Genomic DNA, 18,631 nt, shown 5'->3' with positions numbered 1-18,631 from the left:
AAATAATGTTTGAACAATAGGAAATAGGAGACCACCATATTGCTTCGGCATTCAGTATGACCAAGGCTGATACTCAACACCACTTTCATGCCTGCTCCCCATGTCCCCCGAGACTGCAAATATCCATCTATCCCAGCCTTGAATATACTCAACAATTCCAAAGATTCACAGCCCACTGAAGAAATTTCTCATCTCAGTAGAAAATAATCGACCCTTTACCTTAAGACTGTACATGTTTTAGATATTCCAGCTAGGAGAAATAATATTGAGCAGATACATATTAACTCTGCAGCCATATGTTGTATCTTCTGAGGAGCGGCACAGTGGCGACTGGTTAGCACTGCTGCCTCAGAGCGCTGGGGACTATCGTATTACGGTGGCAGAAAGGACGTTTGATGAGGACTCGTCTATTGAGGTAGTATGGGCTGAGGTTAGAAACAGGAAAGGAAAGGTCACCCTGTTAGGGATTTTCTATAGGCCTCCAAAAAGTTCCAGAGATGTAGAGGAAAGGATTGTAAAGATGATTCTGGATAGGAGCGAAAGCAACAGGGTAGTTGTTATGGGGGACTTTAATTTTCCAAATATTGACTGGAAACGCTATAGTTCAAGTACTTTAGATGGTCCGTTTTTGTCCAATGTGTGCAGGAGGGTTTCCTGACACAGTATGTAGATAGGCCAACGAGAGGCGAGGCCATATTAGATTTGGTACTGGGTAATGAACCAGGGCAGGTGTTAGATTTGGAGGTAGGTGAGCACTTTGGTGATAGTGACCACAATTCGATTATGTTTACTTTAGTGATGGAAAGGGATATGTATATACCGCAGGGCAAGAGTTATATCTGGGGGAAAGGCAATTATGATGCGATGAGGCAAGACTTAGGATGCATCGGATGGAGAGGAAAACTGCAGGGGATGGGCACAATGGAAATGTGGAGCTTGTTCAAAGAACAGCTACTGCGTGTCCTTGATAAGTATGTACCTGTCAGGCAGCGAGGAAGTGGTCGAGCAAGGGAACCGTGGTTCACTAAAGCAGTCGAAACAAGAGGAAGAAGGAGGCTTATGTAAAGATGAGACATGAAGGTTCAGGTAGGGCGCTCGAGAGTTACAAGTTAGCTAGGAAGGACCTAAAGAGAGAGCTAAGAAGAGCCAGGAGGGGAAATGAGAAGTCTTTGGCAGATAGGATCAAGGATAACCTGAAAGCTTTCTCTAGATATGTCAGGAATAAACGAATGACTAGGGTAAGAGTAGGGCCAGTCAAGGAAAGTAGTGGGAAGTTGTGCTTGGAGTCCAAGGAGATAGGAGAGGTGCTAAATGAATATTTTTCGTCAGTATTCACACAGGAAAAAGACAATGTTGTCGAGGAGAATACTGAGATCAGGGGCGAAATTCTCCGTTATCGGCGGAAAGTCCGCCGATCGGCGCAAAAAACGGCGCAAATCCGACTTGCGTCATGTCGGAAAAATGGGTCGAAAGTCTCCGGCCCGAAATGGGCTAGCAGCGACGTAACGGGATCCGCACTTGCGCAGTGGTTCATGCCGTGCAGCGTCATACGCGCCGCACGTCGTGACGGCTCATAAGGCCGCGCTGCTCCCCGCCACCCGACCGGAACACCCGACTGGATGGCTGGCCGCCGCTCAGCCCCGAGGTTCGAGTCACGGGATGTGGAGGCGCTCCTGGACGCGGTGGAGCAGAGGAGGGACGCCCTGTATCCCGGGCAAGGCCGCAGAGTTGCCCCACGCCACAGCCGGCGTCTGTGGAGGGAAGTGGCAGAGGCCGTCACCGCTGCGGCCCTGACACCACGGACAGGCACCCAGTGCCACAAGAAGGTGAACAACCTCGTCAGAGCAGGCAGGGTGAGCCTCCCCCATATTCCCCCCCCTCCCCCATATCCCCCCTCCCCCATATCCCCAAGTGAATCCAGCTCTAACCTTAACCTCTGCAATGCACGCACAACCGATGGCATGCATTCATATACCTGCCTAACAGTGTTGCCTTTTACCCCTGCCACCCCCCCCCCACCCGCCACAGGATAAGCGCGCACACAACAATAGGGAGCATGTGAGGACTGGAGGAGGCCCCGCTGATGAGAGGCCACTGACCGAACACGAGGAAAGGGCCCTGGAACTGGCTGGCGGACCTGACGACCGGGAGGTTGCTGATGCAGAGGTCGGGGGCGTAGTAGCAAGTGAGCCACCGACAGCCCGTCCCCATATCCCCCCTCCCCTATATCCCCCTCCCCCATATCACCTGATCACTGCCTGATGTCTAACCATGCATGCTTCATTGTGTATCGCAGGACCAAACGTCCAGGCACCCATCCCCGCAGATGCACACCGCCCGCAGGATGCCCCTCGGAGGCCACGGGAGACGGAGAGACCCGAACCCTCCAGCATGCGACGCCCGCAGGATGCCCCTCGGAGGCCACGGGAGACGGAGAGACCCGGACCCTCCAGCATGCGACACCCGCAGGATGCCCCTCGGAGGCCACGGGAGACGGAGAGACCCGGACCCTCCAGCATGCGACGCCCGCAGGATGCCCCTCGGAGGCCATGGGAGACGGAGAGACCCGGACCCTCCAGCATGCGACGCCCGCAGGATGCCCGTCGGAGGCCAGGGGAGACGGAGAGACCCGGACCCTCCAGCATGCGACGCCCACAGGATGCCCCTCGCACACCACGGGAGACGGAGAGACCTGGAGCAACAGGGAGACGACACCCCCGCCACGTGCGGGAGCGACCACCCAGCGACGAGGGGGGCAGCCACAGGCCCCCCTCACATCCGAGCCGGGACATCACTGCCCGGGACAGCACTGCCCGGGACAGCACTGCCCGGGACAGCACTGCCCAGGAAGACGAAATACCGGACAGTGACTCGAGTGGATGGGTGGAGACGAACCTCCACCCCAAAGTGCCATGGACTCAGAGTGGGACGAAGAGCACGACACAACGCCACTGCTGTCACCAACACCCTCCACCATCGCAGAAACACTCACCTCGGTTGGGCACTTTAGTGATGAGGCGTCTGGTACACTCACTGGTGCGCACAACACAGCCGTCCCGATACAGCAGGTGGAGGTAGGAGCAGCAGAGGGGCCGGGCGGTCGGAGGGCAGCCCAGCCCAAACGAACATCTGCCGCCCAGATGGATCCCGGGTTCCTGGAGTTACCACACCCACACATAGATCCGATGCAACCACCGACCCGGAGACGAGCGAAGAGGGTGACGGGCGGCTTGCGGCGGCTGCAGTCGCAGGTGGAGGAGTCCACCCACGTCCAGGAGCTGGGAGTGGTGCCGGTCATGCGTGCCACCCAAGCTGACACCGCACGGGTGGTGTCCGCGGTGGAGGCAATGGGTGCGACGGTGTCAGACATGGGGAACGGTTTGCGAGGCCTGGGGTTTTCCGTGCAGGTGGCGTCTGTGGCCCAAGAAATGGCTGCCCTCTCACAGGAGGCCATGAGCCAGTGCCAGCGCCAGATGCGCTCAACGCCATAGCCCAGTCTCTGCAGGCCATGGCCAAGTCTCTGCAGGCCATGGCCCAGTCTCTGCAGGCCATGGCCCAGTCTCTGCAGGCCATGGCCCAGTCTCTGCAGGCCATGGCCCAGTCTCTGCAGGCCATGGCCCAGTCTCTGCAGGCCATGGCCCAGTCTCTGCAGGCCATGGCCCAGTCTCTGCAGGCCATCGCTGAGGGCATCGGCGCCAGTGGCCATGTGCGAGCCGGCGTCGCACTGTCACAGACAGGGTTTGCCAACCCCCTGGGCTCCATGGCTGCAAACCTGCAGACCCCTGTCGATACCAGCACGGGCCTCCAGGACTGGCAGCGCCAGATGTCGGGGGGGGCGTCGGATGGCCAGTCCGTTCGCATCCCCCACCCATGTAGAGGCCTGGGGGCCATCGGGCACCCCGAGGGAGGAGGAGGTGGTGTGGTCCGTCCCGGCTCCCCCTGTAGGGGAGGTCCCGGTACACCGCGACACCTCGGACTCCCCCCCCCCCCTTCCGTCCCAGGTGCATTGGGTGGGCAACGGGCAAGACAAGCTGGCAGCTCGCCATCCCAGTCGCCCGGGCCGCAGCCTGGCCCATCTAGGCCAGGACGCCCCAGGAAACGGCCGCCAAAGGGATCCAGTGTCAGAGGGCAGGAATCACAGGAGTCCACCTCCAGTTCTGCTGTACCGTCTGGGGAACCACGTAGACGTAGTCAAAGGGCCCGTAAGGCCAAACAATTAGACACTGAGTAAGTTGGCACGGGTGCAGGGCACAGATGAGTTTTAGGGGCTAGGGCACGTGCATGAACTCCTTTGGTTATTAAAGTCAATGTTACACCTACAGAAGCTGCCTTTGTGCTCTGTCCAAAGTGTGCGGGGGTGTCATGTACGTTGAGCGCAAGTGTGTGTGTGAGGGGTGGTCTTACCTCAGCCCCAGGTGAGTCTGCCCCCTTGCCCCTGGGCCGCCATCAACATCCCCCGGGCAGAGGACGGGACCGTGCTCTGCAGTGTCACAGCCGCATGCAGGGATGGTCCGGGTGGATGGTGGTACTGTGGCCATGGGTCAGACATAGTCCAATGATGTAGAGCCAGGAGCTCACCGCAGGGCGGGTTATCATCATCCTCCATGGCCTGCAATAGACACGCGTCCACCCGCAACTGTGTGAGTCCGGCCCGTTGTGCCGCAGGTGGATCGGCAATGGGGGGGTGGTGTGCATGCGGGTGTGGTGGGTGGGGTTGGGGAGGGGGGTGAGGGTGCTGGGTGGGTGGATGGGTGGGGGGGTGTGGGTGGTCAGCTGTTGCCATGGTGTGCGGTCTGTGGCCATACTACCCGATTCCCACGCCCATCTAGTCAGTGAAGCGGGCGGCTATCAGTCTGTCCCGTGCCCGCTGGGCCAGCCGGTAACGGTGGACAGCCACCCGCCTGTGTCTACCTCGTCTGCCCTGACCATTACCCCCATCCCCCTCATCTGGGGAGGACTGCGCCTCTTCCTGCTGCTCCTCCACTCCACCCTCCTCTGCCTGCGGCACATCGCCCCTCTGCTGGGCTATGTTGTGCAGGACGCAGCACACCACAATGATGCGGCCGACCCTATCTGACCGATACTGGAGGGCGCCCCCAGAGAGGTCCAGGCACCTGAAACGCATCTTCAGCACGCCAAAGCACCTCTCTATCACTCCCCTTGTCGCTACATGGGCATCATTGTAGCGGTTCTCTGCCTCATTGCGTGGCCTCCGTATAGGCGTCATCAGCCACGATCGCAATGGGTAGCCCCTGTCGCCCAGCAACCAGCCCCTCAGCCGGGGATGGCGTCCCTCGTACATGCCGGGGATGGATGACCGCGACAACACGTATGAGTCGTGTACACTGCCTGGGTAACGGGCGCAGACTTGCAGGGTCATCATGCGGTGGTCGCAGACCACCTGTATGTTCATCGAATAGGTCCCCTTCCTATTGGTGAACACGGCCCTGTTATCTGCAGGTGGCCGCACGGTGACGTGCATCCCATCGATCGCGCCCTGGACCATGGGGAACCCGGCTACGGCAGAGAAGCCCACGGCCCAGGCATCTTGGCTGGCCCGGTCCACGGGGAAGCGGATGTAGCGGTGCGCCATGGCATATAGGGCATCTGTCACTGCCCGGATGCACCGATGCACCAATGTCTGCGATATGCCGGACAGGTCCCCACTCGGTGCCTGGAATGACCCCGTTGCATAAAAGTTCAGGGCCACCGTAACCTTGACGGACACGGGGAGAGGGTGTCCCCCGCCAGTGCCACGCGGTGACAGGTGTGCCAGCAGGTGGCAGATGTGTGCCACGGTTTCCCGCCTCATCCGGAGTCTCCTCCTGCATTCCCGGTCCGTGAGGTCCTGGTATGACTGCCGGGGCCGGTACACACGGGGCGCCCTCGGGTGCCTCCGTTGCCGTGGGGCCGCGACGTCCTCCTCCCCCTCCTCGTCCTGTCGGTCAGGTGTCCCTCCAGCCTGGGCGGCTGCCACCTGTCCCTCTGCTGCAGCCTGCGCCGCCTCTCTGGCACGCTCCTCCTCCTCATCCAGGGCAACATAGACATGAGCGGCTGCCGCCACGGCGGCCAACATCGCTGGATGATCAGAAAACATGACGGCCTGGTGGGGGGGAGGGGAACGACGACATGTCATCATTGCCCATATCCCGTCCTCCCCCCAGCCAGGTGGCATGGACCGCATGGGTCCAACTGTTGGAGGCTGGCACCTGGCCAGGTGGAACAACTCACTTGCCCTCGCACCCCCTCTCCGGCACGGACCCCCCCCCATCCCCCTCCCCGGCACGGACCCCCCATCCCCCTCCCCGGCACGGACCCCCCCCAACCTCCACCCCGGCACGGACCCCCCCCCCCAACCTCCACCCCGGCACGGACCCCCCATCCCCCTCCCCGGCACGGACCCCCCCCCCAACCTCCACCCCGGCACGGACCCCCCCCCAACCTCCACCCCGGCACGGACCCCCCCCAACCACCCCAGCACGGACCCCCCCCCCCATCCCCCTCCCCGGCACGGACCCCCCCCGAACCTCCACCCCGGCACGGACCCCCCCCCCCATCCCCCTCCCCGGCACAGACCCCCCCCCCAACCTCCACCCCGGCATGGACCACCCCCCCCAACCTCCACCTCGGCACGGACCCCCCCCACAACCTCCCCTCCCAGCACTCCCCCGGAGCCCAGCCTACTCTAACCACCCCCCCCCCCCCACCCGCCGCACACACACACACACACACACACACACACACACACACAACCCGAGACACACCTCTCACCTCTCCTCACGCATTCAGACTGCGGCCACGCCATCGCCTGCCCAGAGCCAGCCCCCCAGGCCGTCACTCACCTCCACGCTGGTCGGCGTGAACCTGGAGCACAGGGTCACGCTGATGAAAAGGAAGTTTAATTTACGTCGACGTGAACAGTCATCACGTCGACGGGACTTCGGCCCATCCGGAAGGGAGAATATCGGCAGGCCAAAAATCGGCTGCCTTGCGCAGACCCGTGACATTCTCCGACGGCAGCGGCGACATTAACGCCCCGCCGACTTTTCTCCCTTCGGAGACTTCGGCAACCGGCGGGGGCGGGATTCACGGTGGCCAACGGCCATTCTCCGACCCGCTGGGGGGGTCGGAGAATGACGCCCCAGGCTACAAGACTAGAAGGGCTTGAGGTTCATAAGGAGGAGGTGTTAGCAGTTCTGGAAAGTTTGAAAATAGATAAATCCCCTGGGCCGGATGGGATTTATCCTAGGATTCTCTGGGAAGCTAGGGAGGAGATTGCTGAGCCTTTGGCTTTGATCTTTAAGTCATCTTTGTCTACAGGAATAGTGCCAGAAGACTGGAGGATAGCAAATGTTGTCCCCTTGTTCAAGAAGGGGAGTAGAGACAACCCAGGTAACTATAGACCAGTGAGCCTTACTTCTGTTGTGGGCAAAATCTTGGAAAGGTTTATAAAAGATAGGATGTATAATCATCTGGAAAGGAATAATTTGATTAGAGATAGTCAACACGGTTTTGTGAAGGGTAGGTCGTGCCTCACAAACCTTATTGAGTTCTTTGAGAAGGTGACCAAACAGGTGGATGAGGGTAAAGCAGTTGATGTGGTGTATATGGATTTCAGTAAAGCGTTTGATAAGGTTCCTCATGGTAGGCTACTGCAGAAAATACGGAGGCATGGGATTCAGGGTGATTTAGCAGTTTGGATCAGAAATTGGCTAGCTGGAAGAAGACGAAGGGTGGTGGTTGATGGGAAATGTTCAGACTGGAGTCCAGTTACTAGTGGTGTAGCACAGGATCTGTTTTGGGGCCACTGCTATTTGTCATTTTTATAAATGACCTGGAGGAGGGCATAGAAGGATGGGTGAGTAAATTTGCAGATTCCACTATAGTCGGTGGAGTTGTGGACAGTGCGGAAGGATGTTACAAGTTACAGAGGGACATAGATAAGCTGCAGCGCTGGGCTGAGAGGTGGTAAATGGAGTTTAATGCAGAAAAGTGTGAGGTGATTCATTTTGGAAGGAATAACAGGAAGACAGAGTACTGGGCTAATGGTAAGATTCTTGGCAGTGTGGATGAGCAGAGAGATCTCGGTGTCCATGTACATAGATCCCTGAAAGTTGCCACCCAGGTTGAGAGGGTTGTTAAGAAGGCGTACGGTGTGTTAGCTTTTATTGGTAGAGGGATTGCGTTTTGGAGCCATGAGGTCCTGTTGCAGCTGTACAAAAGTCTGGTGCGGCCGCATTTGGAGTATTGCGTGCAATTCTGGTCGGTGCATTATAGGAAGGATGTGGAAACATTGGAAAGGGTGCAGAGGAGATTTACCAGAATGTTGCCTGGTATGGAGGGAAGATCTTATGAGGAAAGGCTGAGGGACTTGAGGCTGTTTTCGTTAGAGTGAAGGTTAAGAGGTGACTAAATTGAGGCATACAAGATGATCAGAGGATTGGATAGGGTGGACAGTGAGAGCCTTTTTCCTCGGATGGTGATGTCTAGCACTAGGGGACATAGCTTTAAGTTGAGGGGAGATAGATACAAGACAGATGTCAGAAGTAGGTTCTTTACTCAGAGAGTAGTAAAGGCATGGAATGCCCTGCCTGCAACAGTAGTGGACTCACCAACACTAAGGGCATTCAAATGGTCATTGGATAGACATATGGACGATAAGGGAATAGTGTAGATGGGCTTTAGAGTGGTTTCACAGGTCGGCGCAACATCGAAGGCCGAAGGGCCTGTACTGCGCTGTAATGTTCTATGTTCTATAGCGGCCCCGTGTCACTGTCCATGTGGAGTTTGCACATTCTCCCCATGTCTGCATGGGTCTCACCCCCCACAACCCAAAGATGCGCAGGGTAGGTGGGTTGGCCACGCTAAATTACCACTTAATTGGAAAAATAAAAAAAGGAAAATATCCAAGCTGAGATCAATACACAAGAAAAAATGAATCCTCTGACTCCATGTGCATTGTATCTAAAATTAATAACCCAAATTAATCATAAATAAATCAGGAACAACTGTATTTCAGGAGAAAATACAAGAACAATGGGCTCAAGGCGATCAAGAATGTTGTTTTATCATTAAGAGGAAGTTCATTAATGGATTCATTCATTCATGTGTACTCTGCCCGAAGGCAGGCCCTTGGCTCAATGGCTGTAGATGTTTTATACTGAGGTGTTTTTTAGAGTAGCAAATTCATTTTTTCCAATTAAGGGGCAATTTAGCGTGGCCAATCCACCTCGCTTGCACATTTTATTTGGGTTGTGGGGGCGAAACCACGTAAACACGGGGAGAATGTACAAACTCCACACGGACAGTGACCCAGAACCGGGATCGAACCTGGGACCTCGGCGCCGTGAGGCCGCAGTGCTAACCCACTGCGCTACCGTGCTGCCCTCAAATAATCTGTTCTTAATGTTGGTCGAAGAATGGCTGGAAAATCAGGATGGGAAACCCAGATCTTTGACTAATGCCATTGGTTCACCTATGACATCCTGAGGGGGCGGGGGGGGGGGGGGGGGGGGGGGGGGGTGTCACAGTTTGACTCATCTCATTTGAGTCAGTGTGGCACAGTGGTTAGTTAGCACTGCTGCCCCACGCACCAAGGACCCAGGTTCGATCCCAGCCCCGGGTCACTGACTGTGTGGAGTTTGCACATTCTCCCTGTGTCTGCATGAGTCTCATTCCCACAACCCAAAGATGTGCAGGGTCGCTGGCTTGGTCTCTAGGATGCTCACTTGTGTGAAGAGCGGAGGTGAGTTAAGGGGCTAGATTGCCCCTTAATTGGAAAGAAAATGGGTACTTTAAATAAAAAAAAACCCAGAATCTCTGACATTCCAGGACTCCCTTGGTTGAAAAAGTAGAAAGAAATGGCCAATGAACATAAGAAGAGTTTGGAGCAGCTATAAAAGACTGAAGGTAAGAATCAAAGAGTTAGGTTTTTAAGAAAGCTTTGAAGTATGAGAAAATAGTAATAGTGATACGTAACAACATTCTAGGGAATAATGCATAGTGGTTGAGGTTCAGCGTCCAATTTTGTAGTGCAGGAAGTGGAGAAGTGAGCTTGGAGGGAATGGAGTAAAGTTGTTAAGAATTCACAGCTAGACACTATAGTACTACTTATAGGAGGGCTTGAAGAGGGCACTATAAGTATTAGAAACGAGGGCAGCACGGTGGCACCAGTGGTTGGCATTGCTGCCTAAGGTGCTGAGGACCCATGTTCGAATTCCGGCCCTGGGTCACTGTCTGTGTGGATTTTGCACGTTCTCCCAGTGTTTGCGTTGGTTTCACCCCCACAACTCAAAAATATGCAGGATAGGTGGATTGGCCACGCTAAATTGCCCCTTAATTGGAAAAAATAATTGGGCACTCTAAATTTTTTTAAAATATTAGAAACAGAGGTGGGTTTTCCTGACCGACCACAGTAAATTGGTTGACCAGAAGGATATTTGAAAGTATGTTCTCAAGAACTGAACCACAGAGATCAGAAGGATCCTACTCCCAAGTGTTTTTGCTGATCTTAGCCTGGAATGCAGTGGGATCCATTATAATTGGTCTCAGCACCCTTGGACCAGAGTGGGCTAAAAAGGCAGCCTCGGTCTTTCCTCCCAATTGCTATTCAGTCACCTGCTGAAAGCGCATAGATCAGGTGAGGATGGAAGAGAGGATAGGCAGGATTTGACTGTAAATTTCCATCATCTCAAAAGTCAACTTGCATTCAATTCTCCATTTAGGGGAGGAACCATTGAGTCGTCAACAGCCATGGGATTGTAGTACAGGAATCAAAGGAAAAGGCGAATGAAAGTTGGCAAAGAATATAATACACCTCCAATCACTGCAAATTAATTTAAGACCATAACCAATTGGAGATTGGCAATTGGCAAGTGAAAGGTGAGGCAGATGTGGCTTGATGTTATGCGAACTACTCATTTGGATTACTGTCTTCTAATTTACTCCCAGGAAAACTCTATCAATTACATACATTAATTATTTTCCCAATTCTTGCATCATGCCTTAAAGTAGTACTACTGAGTATTACTACCCTCCGTATTCTTCACCCGATGCCTGTGCCTATGTATTTACATTGTGTATCTATGTATGTCTTATTTTTTTTCATATATGGAACGATCTGTCTGGACTGCACGTAGAACAATACTTTTCAATGTACCTCGGTATAAATCAAATCCAAGTAGCCACCAAGTCTCACAATAGTGACACCATTAGGGCGGCACCGCTGCCTCACTATGCCAAGGACCCGTGATCGATCCGTGTGTAGTTTACACATTCTCCCCGTGTCTGTGTGGGTCTCAACCCTAAAACCCAAAGATTTGCATGGTAGGTGGATAGCCTGCAGTAAATTGCCCCTTAATTGGGAAAGAGAGAGAATTGGGCACATTAAATTTTAAAAAAATAGTGACAACATTGTCATCCGACAGTAATTTATCACTTACATACCCGGTCAGTTTGCAAATACAAACATCACTCACCGACAACAGCTTTCATTCAGAAAGAGAAAATTCTACTCGGTCCTAGACTGAGGTGAGTGTATTCGAACACTTACCCTTTCCTCTTAATTTGCATTTTTGAATCCAGAACATGAAACGGTTTTCTCTTGGTGATTGAGTCTGCCAAGTGAAATTAATTCTCTTCAGTGCCAACCCAATTCCTGGTTGTCCAGCAAGCATCATTAAGAGGACATGTGAACTTTGGTACTGGACTTCCGGTGACGGCGGGCGTGAGGCAGCCGCACACTGGAGGGCTCCTGCTCGAGAATAGAAATTTTGGGGTTTTAACGCCCGGTCCCAGGGGCAACAGAGGCTGAAAAAGCTGTAAGAAGGCACAGGGAGGAGAAACGTCCAAGCTTGGGAAAAAAACGACCGTGAAAAAGGGGGTTAATGAAAGTCCGTCGGTGAGTGGAAAAGACAACGCAGGAACTGTAAGGAAAGCGGAGGCTGGAGCACCAGGGGAGGCCGCATCGCTCACAGCAGAAGGAATGACTAAAATGATGGTTGTGGAACTTGAAAAACAGTTCACAAAGCACATGGAAGCGATGAAGAAGGAGATGGGGGCGGTATTGAAAGTGCTGGTGGAGGAGGTGATTGCCCCAGTGAGGGCGGCGGTATCAAGTGCAGCGGCGGAGGTGCAGGAGCAAGGTGAGACACTGAAGGAAGTGGAAGAGGTATTATCGCAGCACAGTGATCAACTCACCTCGATGGGGAAGGAGTTGCGGAGGGTGACAGAGACCAACAAGGGTCTGCGAGCCAAAATGGAAGACCTGGAAAACAGATCCAGGCGGCAGAATCGGAGGATCGTGGGTCTGCCCGAAGGGGTAGAAGGCCCGAGGCCGACGGAGTATTTTATCACGATGTTGGCAGAGCTATTGGGGAAGGGGGACGATCCCTCTCGATATGAACTGGATCGGGCTCATCGGTCGTGGAGGCCTATACCAAAGACGAGTGAGCCGCCAAGAGTAGTAACTGTGTGTTTCCGTAGGTACAGCTTGAAGGAGAAGGTCCTGTGCTGGGCAAAGCAGAAGCGAGTGGTGCAGTGGGCTGAAGCTGGTATACCAGGACTTTACGGTGGAGCTGGCGAGGAAGCGGGCTGCCTTCAGCCGGGTGAAGAAGGCACTTTACATCAGCAAGGTGCAGTGCGGCATCGTATATCCAGCTAAGTTGAGGGTGACCTACAAATCCAAGGACTTTTATTTTGGGATGGCGGAAGCGGCGGAGGAGTTTGCGAAGGCAGAAGGACTGTGGCAGAATTGAGAAATGGGACTGAGAGTGGGTCGTGTACCGATGTAGCTTCATGTAACTTTATTTTTTCACTACGTGTTGGTGTATGTACTAAATGAGTCGATGCTGTATAGTTGGACCAAGGGAAGAGTTGGGACTTTTACTTGCAATGATGGTTCTTTGGGGCTTGGGTGTGTATGCTGGGATTGTGTGCTAAAGGGGATTTCTTGGTTTATCTGGGACTGGGCAAGGGGGAAGGAGATCCGGGCGGGGGCCCCCACGCTGGCCGGTTTAAGCCGGCCAGTGAATGGGAGTGAGGTGGGGGGAGGGGCTGCGGTCGTCAGAGCCTGGTAGAACAGGTTACGGTGAGTCTAGCCGGGGTGAAAAGTTGGGGGAAGGAACCAAGTTTGGGGGGAGGAGTTTACAAGAGGAAGTGGAGGGGAGGAGTCTGGGAGGGGCGGGGTGTCTACAATTCATGGGCGCCATTCACAGTACTCTTCTGGGGATTGGATGGCATTGAATATTAGGGGGAGGGGGGTTGGGGGTGGACTATATGTGTCAACGGTGACCAGGGGCGATTCCGGATTCCTTTTTCTTTTTTCCTCCTTGGGCGGTTTAGTTTTATTTGATGCTTATATTGTCAGGTGGGCAGTTGTTTGGGGTGGTGGGAGGATGGGATCGTTGTTGTTGGTAGGGGGATTGACATTGTATTCGTTACCGTTTACTGTTTGTTGGTGGGGGGGGGTAAATTTTGAAGAAAATGTGAAAATGGAGAATAAAAAAATATTTTTCAAAAAATAAAACTTAGGTACCGAATGTTGTCAGCTCTTCGCTCTGGCGGGAATTTCCAAAGCAGACACAGCACAAATACTGGCACTTCGGGTTTGCTTAATCCAATATACATTTACAACAGGAAGCGGTTGGATTGCAGATTATGTGGGAGTCACTCCTTCTAAATGAAAACTACAGTTTGTGAGCGACTGTTACATTTGGAAACTAACTTAGAATTGGACAGTTTGAAAAAAAAAAATTGATACATGCGACTGATAAGAGTATCCTAGTTTCCCTGAGATCAAATTAGAAGACGGTAATCCAACTGAGGGGTTTGCATATCAAACCAATCTCCTTTGTTCAGTTTATTTTTTCACTTGGATTTCTCAATCGGCAATGGTCTTAATTGATATTTGGAAATATGCCCTCAAGGTAAAGCAGCTGAAGCATACAGATCTGAGCCTGGAAGGCTCAAATTAACAATCGGACAAGAGTGGGCTAAAGAAAAAAGCAGATCTATATATGCCTCCCAATTGCTATCCAGTCACTTGCTGGATCTTTACGGTCTTAAGGACATATTATTCGTTCATTGTTCTTACGTTTGAGCCTCCTACACCGACCAAGAAAATAAGATGAAAAAACAAAGTTCAATGACATTCTGACATAAAACCGGACAGGATTCAGCTGTTGCTTTTGTATAATTAGCTGCAGGTGACGTTGAAGATGTTGCTATGGACACAGTGTGAGCTATTCCATAGATTTTATCCTTAATAGAGGGGAACACAAATCCAATTTAAGGGGCAGAATAATTTTACTTCTGCAAAATATCAAAAGACAAAATCTGAATAAAGCCGCTCCTTTCACTAACCCAAATCCATGATACTGAAACAATGAGTTTTATACAAACATGAGAATGGATAAAGGGTTAAAACCAACTCTTACCTTTCCAGTGACCATAGTCCCTCCTCAAAGGGGAGCTGACACTCATTGTAATCAAAACAAAAAGGCACTTTGGGAGCAGAATTATTTGTAGATTCATTCTTGTGTACAAAATCAAATACGTTAAACACAGAATAAAGAACGAGTAGGCTAGTTTTTTTGCAGAAAGCAGAGGTAGGATGAAGGCACTGGGGATGCTGTACTGCTGGCTGAGCGTCTTGTATCTGAAAGGCTTCGGCAATGTGGGATGTGAACACTAGCCTGCTCCCCTCCAGCCAATAGGAAATATCCAATGAAATATTGCCCCGAGAAATTGCATTGGCTGTGATGTTGCAGAAAGCACACGGAAAATGACAGCTGTTTGTAACTCAGCACGTACAGAAGTGACCAGCATCAATATTCAGCTTTACATTTCCGCTTTGGGTTATCCCTTAAAGAGCAATGTGCTTCAAATAGAGCTGTGTCACATTGTTAGTAATTCTAAGACTAATATTCTGTCAAATATATTTACAAGATGCATTTCCATTGCAAATTTAGAATTGATGAGATTCTACCTTTACACTGATAAATTGTGCAGTTTGTTAATTTGTGCAGTTTGTTAAAACATGCCTAGATTACCGGCAAAGTAGAGAGAGACTGCTAGTACCAGATGGTCTATCCCATGCAAGGCCATTAACAATAAACCCAAGTAATAATAATAATAATCTTTATTGTCACAATTAGGCTTACATTAACACTGCAATTAATTTCTGTGAAAGCCCACATTCTGGAGCCTGTTTGGGTACACGATGGGAGAATTCAGAATGTCCAAATTACCTAAAGCACGTCTTCTGGGACTTGTGGGAGGAAACCGGAGCGCCCGGAAGAAACCTACGCAGACACGGGAGAGAACGTGCAGACTCTGCACAGACAGTGACCAAGCCAGGAATCGAACCTGGGACACTGGCGCTTGAAGCCACAGTGCTAACCACTGAGCTACCATGCTCCCCATAAGTCCTTTTCTCTCAACAGATGCAACCTGACCCGCTGAATGTTTTGCAGCATTTTCTGCTTTTCTATCAGATTGACACCCAGAGTTGTATTTTGCTTGTGCTCTCACTCTTGTCGACAGGTCAGCTCCCATACATGTTAAACAGAACTAGTTCACAATGACGATATAGTTGCAGTCTAAATGCACCTAAAGAATCTCTGGTTAAGGAAAGAAAAAGCCTGCATTTACATTTCATATCGGCATGGCATCGCATTGCATTCACAGATAATTAATTGTTTCTCGAGTGCAGTCACTGTCTGTCATATGAAAGAAATAGAGGAACAAGGCCACGGATGGATTCAAAATCTTTTAAAAAAAAAGTTGTTTTTTATTTTTTAAATTTACAGTACCCAATTCATTTTTTCCAATTAAGGGGCAATTTAGCATGGCCAGTCCACCTAGCTTGCACATTATTTTTGGGTTGTGGGAGTAAAACCCACGCAAACACAAGGAGAATGTGCAAACGCCACACGGACAGTGACCCAAGCCGGGATTGAACCTGGGACCTCAGCACCGTGAGGCTGCAGTGCTAACCCACTGCACCACCATGCTGCCCCTGGATTCGAAATCTGATAAGAATTTTAATACCAATATGTTGACCGGAAGCAAGCACCGGGATGATAGATGAGCAGGACCTTGTGTGAGTGAAGACGCAAGCAGCAGTTTGGCTGATTTCAGGTTTACAGAGGATAGAATTTGGAATTACAGCCAGTATGGGGTGATAGAACAGTCAAGTCTAGTGGTAAGAAATACACGAGTGAGGGTTCCAGCAGGTCTGTTGAGACAGGGAGTGAAGCTGGCCGATATTATAGGAGCTGGATCTAGGGGCCTCAGCGATGACACAAAGATGAGTTTGGAAGCTCATCTTAGATCAAATGTGACACCAAAGAGGCAAATATACTCACTCAATTCAGACAGAGGGACAGAATTGTTAGCCGGAGAACGGAGTACAGGTTGAGCATTCCTTATGCAAAATCCGTATTCTCCTCCCCCCCCCCCCCCCCCCCACCCCCCACCCCCACTGAGCATGCCGCACATGCGCAGTATATTCCAAAATCAGAAAAATTCTGAAATCTGATACACACTCAGCCCCAAGCATGTGGATAAGGGATTTTTAACCCTTAAGATTTAATTGAAGGAAATTTCTGCTAATCCAGAACTGTATCCCCTGTAAGCAGGCAGATAACTTATCAATAGTGGAGGAGACGAGAGAGGTAGCGGATATCATCAGTGGATGTTTGAATAGAGTAGTATTTGATGTGTTGGGTGTTCGGGATCACAAACAGGTCACCAACACTGGAAGTGATGCAACTCTTGTTATTATAAGGTTAACTATGTTAACATACTTGAACTGTGGGTAAATGCAATACCAGCTTTAACTGTTGACTCTTGCCTAGTCCTAACCAGGTGATGCACTCAGCACATGGTGAACGTCTGTGTTGCAGGCTGTGAGCTCTGTGCTCCGAGCTGGATGTTACTAGAATGAGCGGGAACTCTCCTGTCCCCTGTCTTTATAGTGCGTGTGCTCTCACTGGTGATTGGCTGCGGTGCTGTGTATGCTGATTGGTCCCACTGCATGTCCATCAGTGTGTGTGTGTGTGTGTGTGTCTGCACCATGATATACTGGTGTATATTATGACAGTATTACAGTCAGAAGGAGGCCATTTGGCTAATCGAGTCTTCATCAACCCACTGAATGTGCACCCTACTTACGCTCACACCTCTACCCGATCCCCAGTAACCCCACCTAACCTTTTGGACACTAAGGGGCATATTTAGCATGGCCAATACACCTAATCTGCTATCTTTGGATTGTGGGAGGAAACCGGAGGACCCGGAGGAAACCCACATAGACACGCATAGTGAAACCTCCACACAGTCACCCGAGCCTGAAATTGAACCCGGGTTCCTGGAGCTGGGAGGCACCAGTGCTAACCACAATGCCACCGTGCCACTCCATAAACATTGTGCCTTCAGATAAAGTCGCCGAGATGCAGCACGTAGATGGAAAATAGGGGGGGGGAGCAAGGAGAGCAGACACCAGAGGTAATGTGGGAGAAGGAAGAGAAGCCATTGCAAATGATTGGTAATACTGACTGAAGATTAAATATGACCAGGACATGGGAGTGCCTACCCTTCGGTGTGCTATGGAATCGTTTGCATCTACGCGAAGGAACATCTGAAAGACAGTACCTCTGATGGTACAGCATGCCCTCAGCATTATGGTGCATCTGTGGGCCAGGTCCCATGGTCAGGTCTCTGGCGTGGAGCGTGAAATCATGCCATTCTGACTCCGCAATGAGTGCTACCAACTGAGCCAGTGTCAACACCAGTTCCAATAGTAATTTCTTCCCCCCCCCAGTTTTTAATGCCTCTTCTCTGTAAGCTGCTTTCTCCGGATTCCACTTAAGAGGTGCTGGAAGCCATCTAATATCTTATCTTTGGTGATGAATAGAGGTTTTAGCTGCCAAGCCCGATTCTCTCGAACTCCTCATCTAAATTTCTCTACTTTTCAATTGCTTTTTCCTTTTCAAAGTCCACATTTTGTTCCCCCTCCCACCCAAGGTATTAATCACCTCTCTGAAACATCTACTTTGCCTTAGTGCCTTTTCCACTTGCAGATACGTTGTTGCGTGCCTTGGAATGTTGTGCATTTAAAATATATTATATAAACATTGGTCCTCAATGTTGGGTGCATAATCCAAATACCACTTAGTGAAACTGATCTCAGCATGGCTATTAGATTGAGTGCATGGAGAGAAAAAAAAGAGAGCAAATGAAGCAAGGCAGACATTGATGGCCACCCATGAGATGGATCTGGGACTGTACTATTTCTTTTGTGCTGTTGTCAGTTGCTCAGCACAATACTATCCACCACAGAACCTACATAATTATGCTTTCATGTTCCATCTTACGCCATGGTCTTCTTATGCCACACGACATCCACATCAAGGGCAAAGTTACTGTCACACCTCTCTAATTGCGCCACTCCTCAACTATGAAAAAGTTTGTGTGGCCAGGAGTGGACTATCCTTTTGACTTTTCCTGTCTGCAGAGTGCTTGTGTCCAATTGCCACATCCTCAAGATGGGCCCAAATCCAAGTGGCCAAATCCTATGCAAATATTCATATACAATTTATTTGTAATTCTTATAACTATAATACAATGA

At 51.3% G+C, this 18,631-nt stretch overlaps 1 protein-coding gene across 2 annotated transcripts in view; it reads right to left on the bottom strand.

Moving 5' to 3' along the window:
• LOC140399083 (neural proliferation differentiation and control protein 1-like) overlaps positions 1-18,631 on the bottom strand; it is a 271,068-nt gene that overhangs the window by 56,096 nt on the left and 196,341 nt on the right. Inside the window, exon 1 of one of the 2 annotated variants that reach the window (XM_072488209.1) lies at positions 14,436-14,631. The exons of the other annotated variant lie outside the window; for it this stretch is intronic. Within the exon in view, the coding sequence (XP_072344310.1) occupies positions 14,436-14,532 (97 nt within the window). The 5' untranslated portion in view covers positions 14,533-14,631. Of the gene's footprint in view, positions 1-14,435; positions 14,632-18,631 lie in introns of those variants that run through there. 2 annotated transcript variants of the gene reach the window in all.

This window comes from Scyliorhinus torazame, chromosome 22, assembly GCF_047496885.1.
Source record: "Scyliorhinus torazame isolate Kashiwa2021f chromosome 22, sScyTor2.1, whole genome shotgun sequence".
Taxonomy (NCBI): Eukaryota; Metazoa; Chordata; class Chondrichthyes; order Carcharhiniformes; family Scyliorhinidae; genus Scyliorhinus; species Scyliorhinus torazame.
The sequence above is the reverse complement of the archived record's forward strand: the minus strand, read 5'-3'. Positions and strand labels throughout refer to the sequence as shown.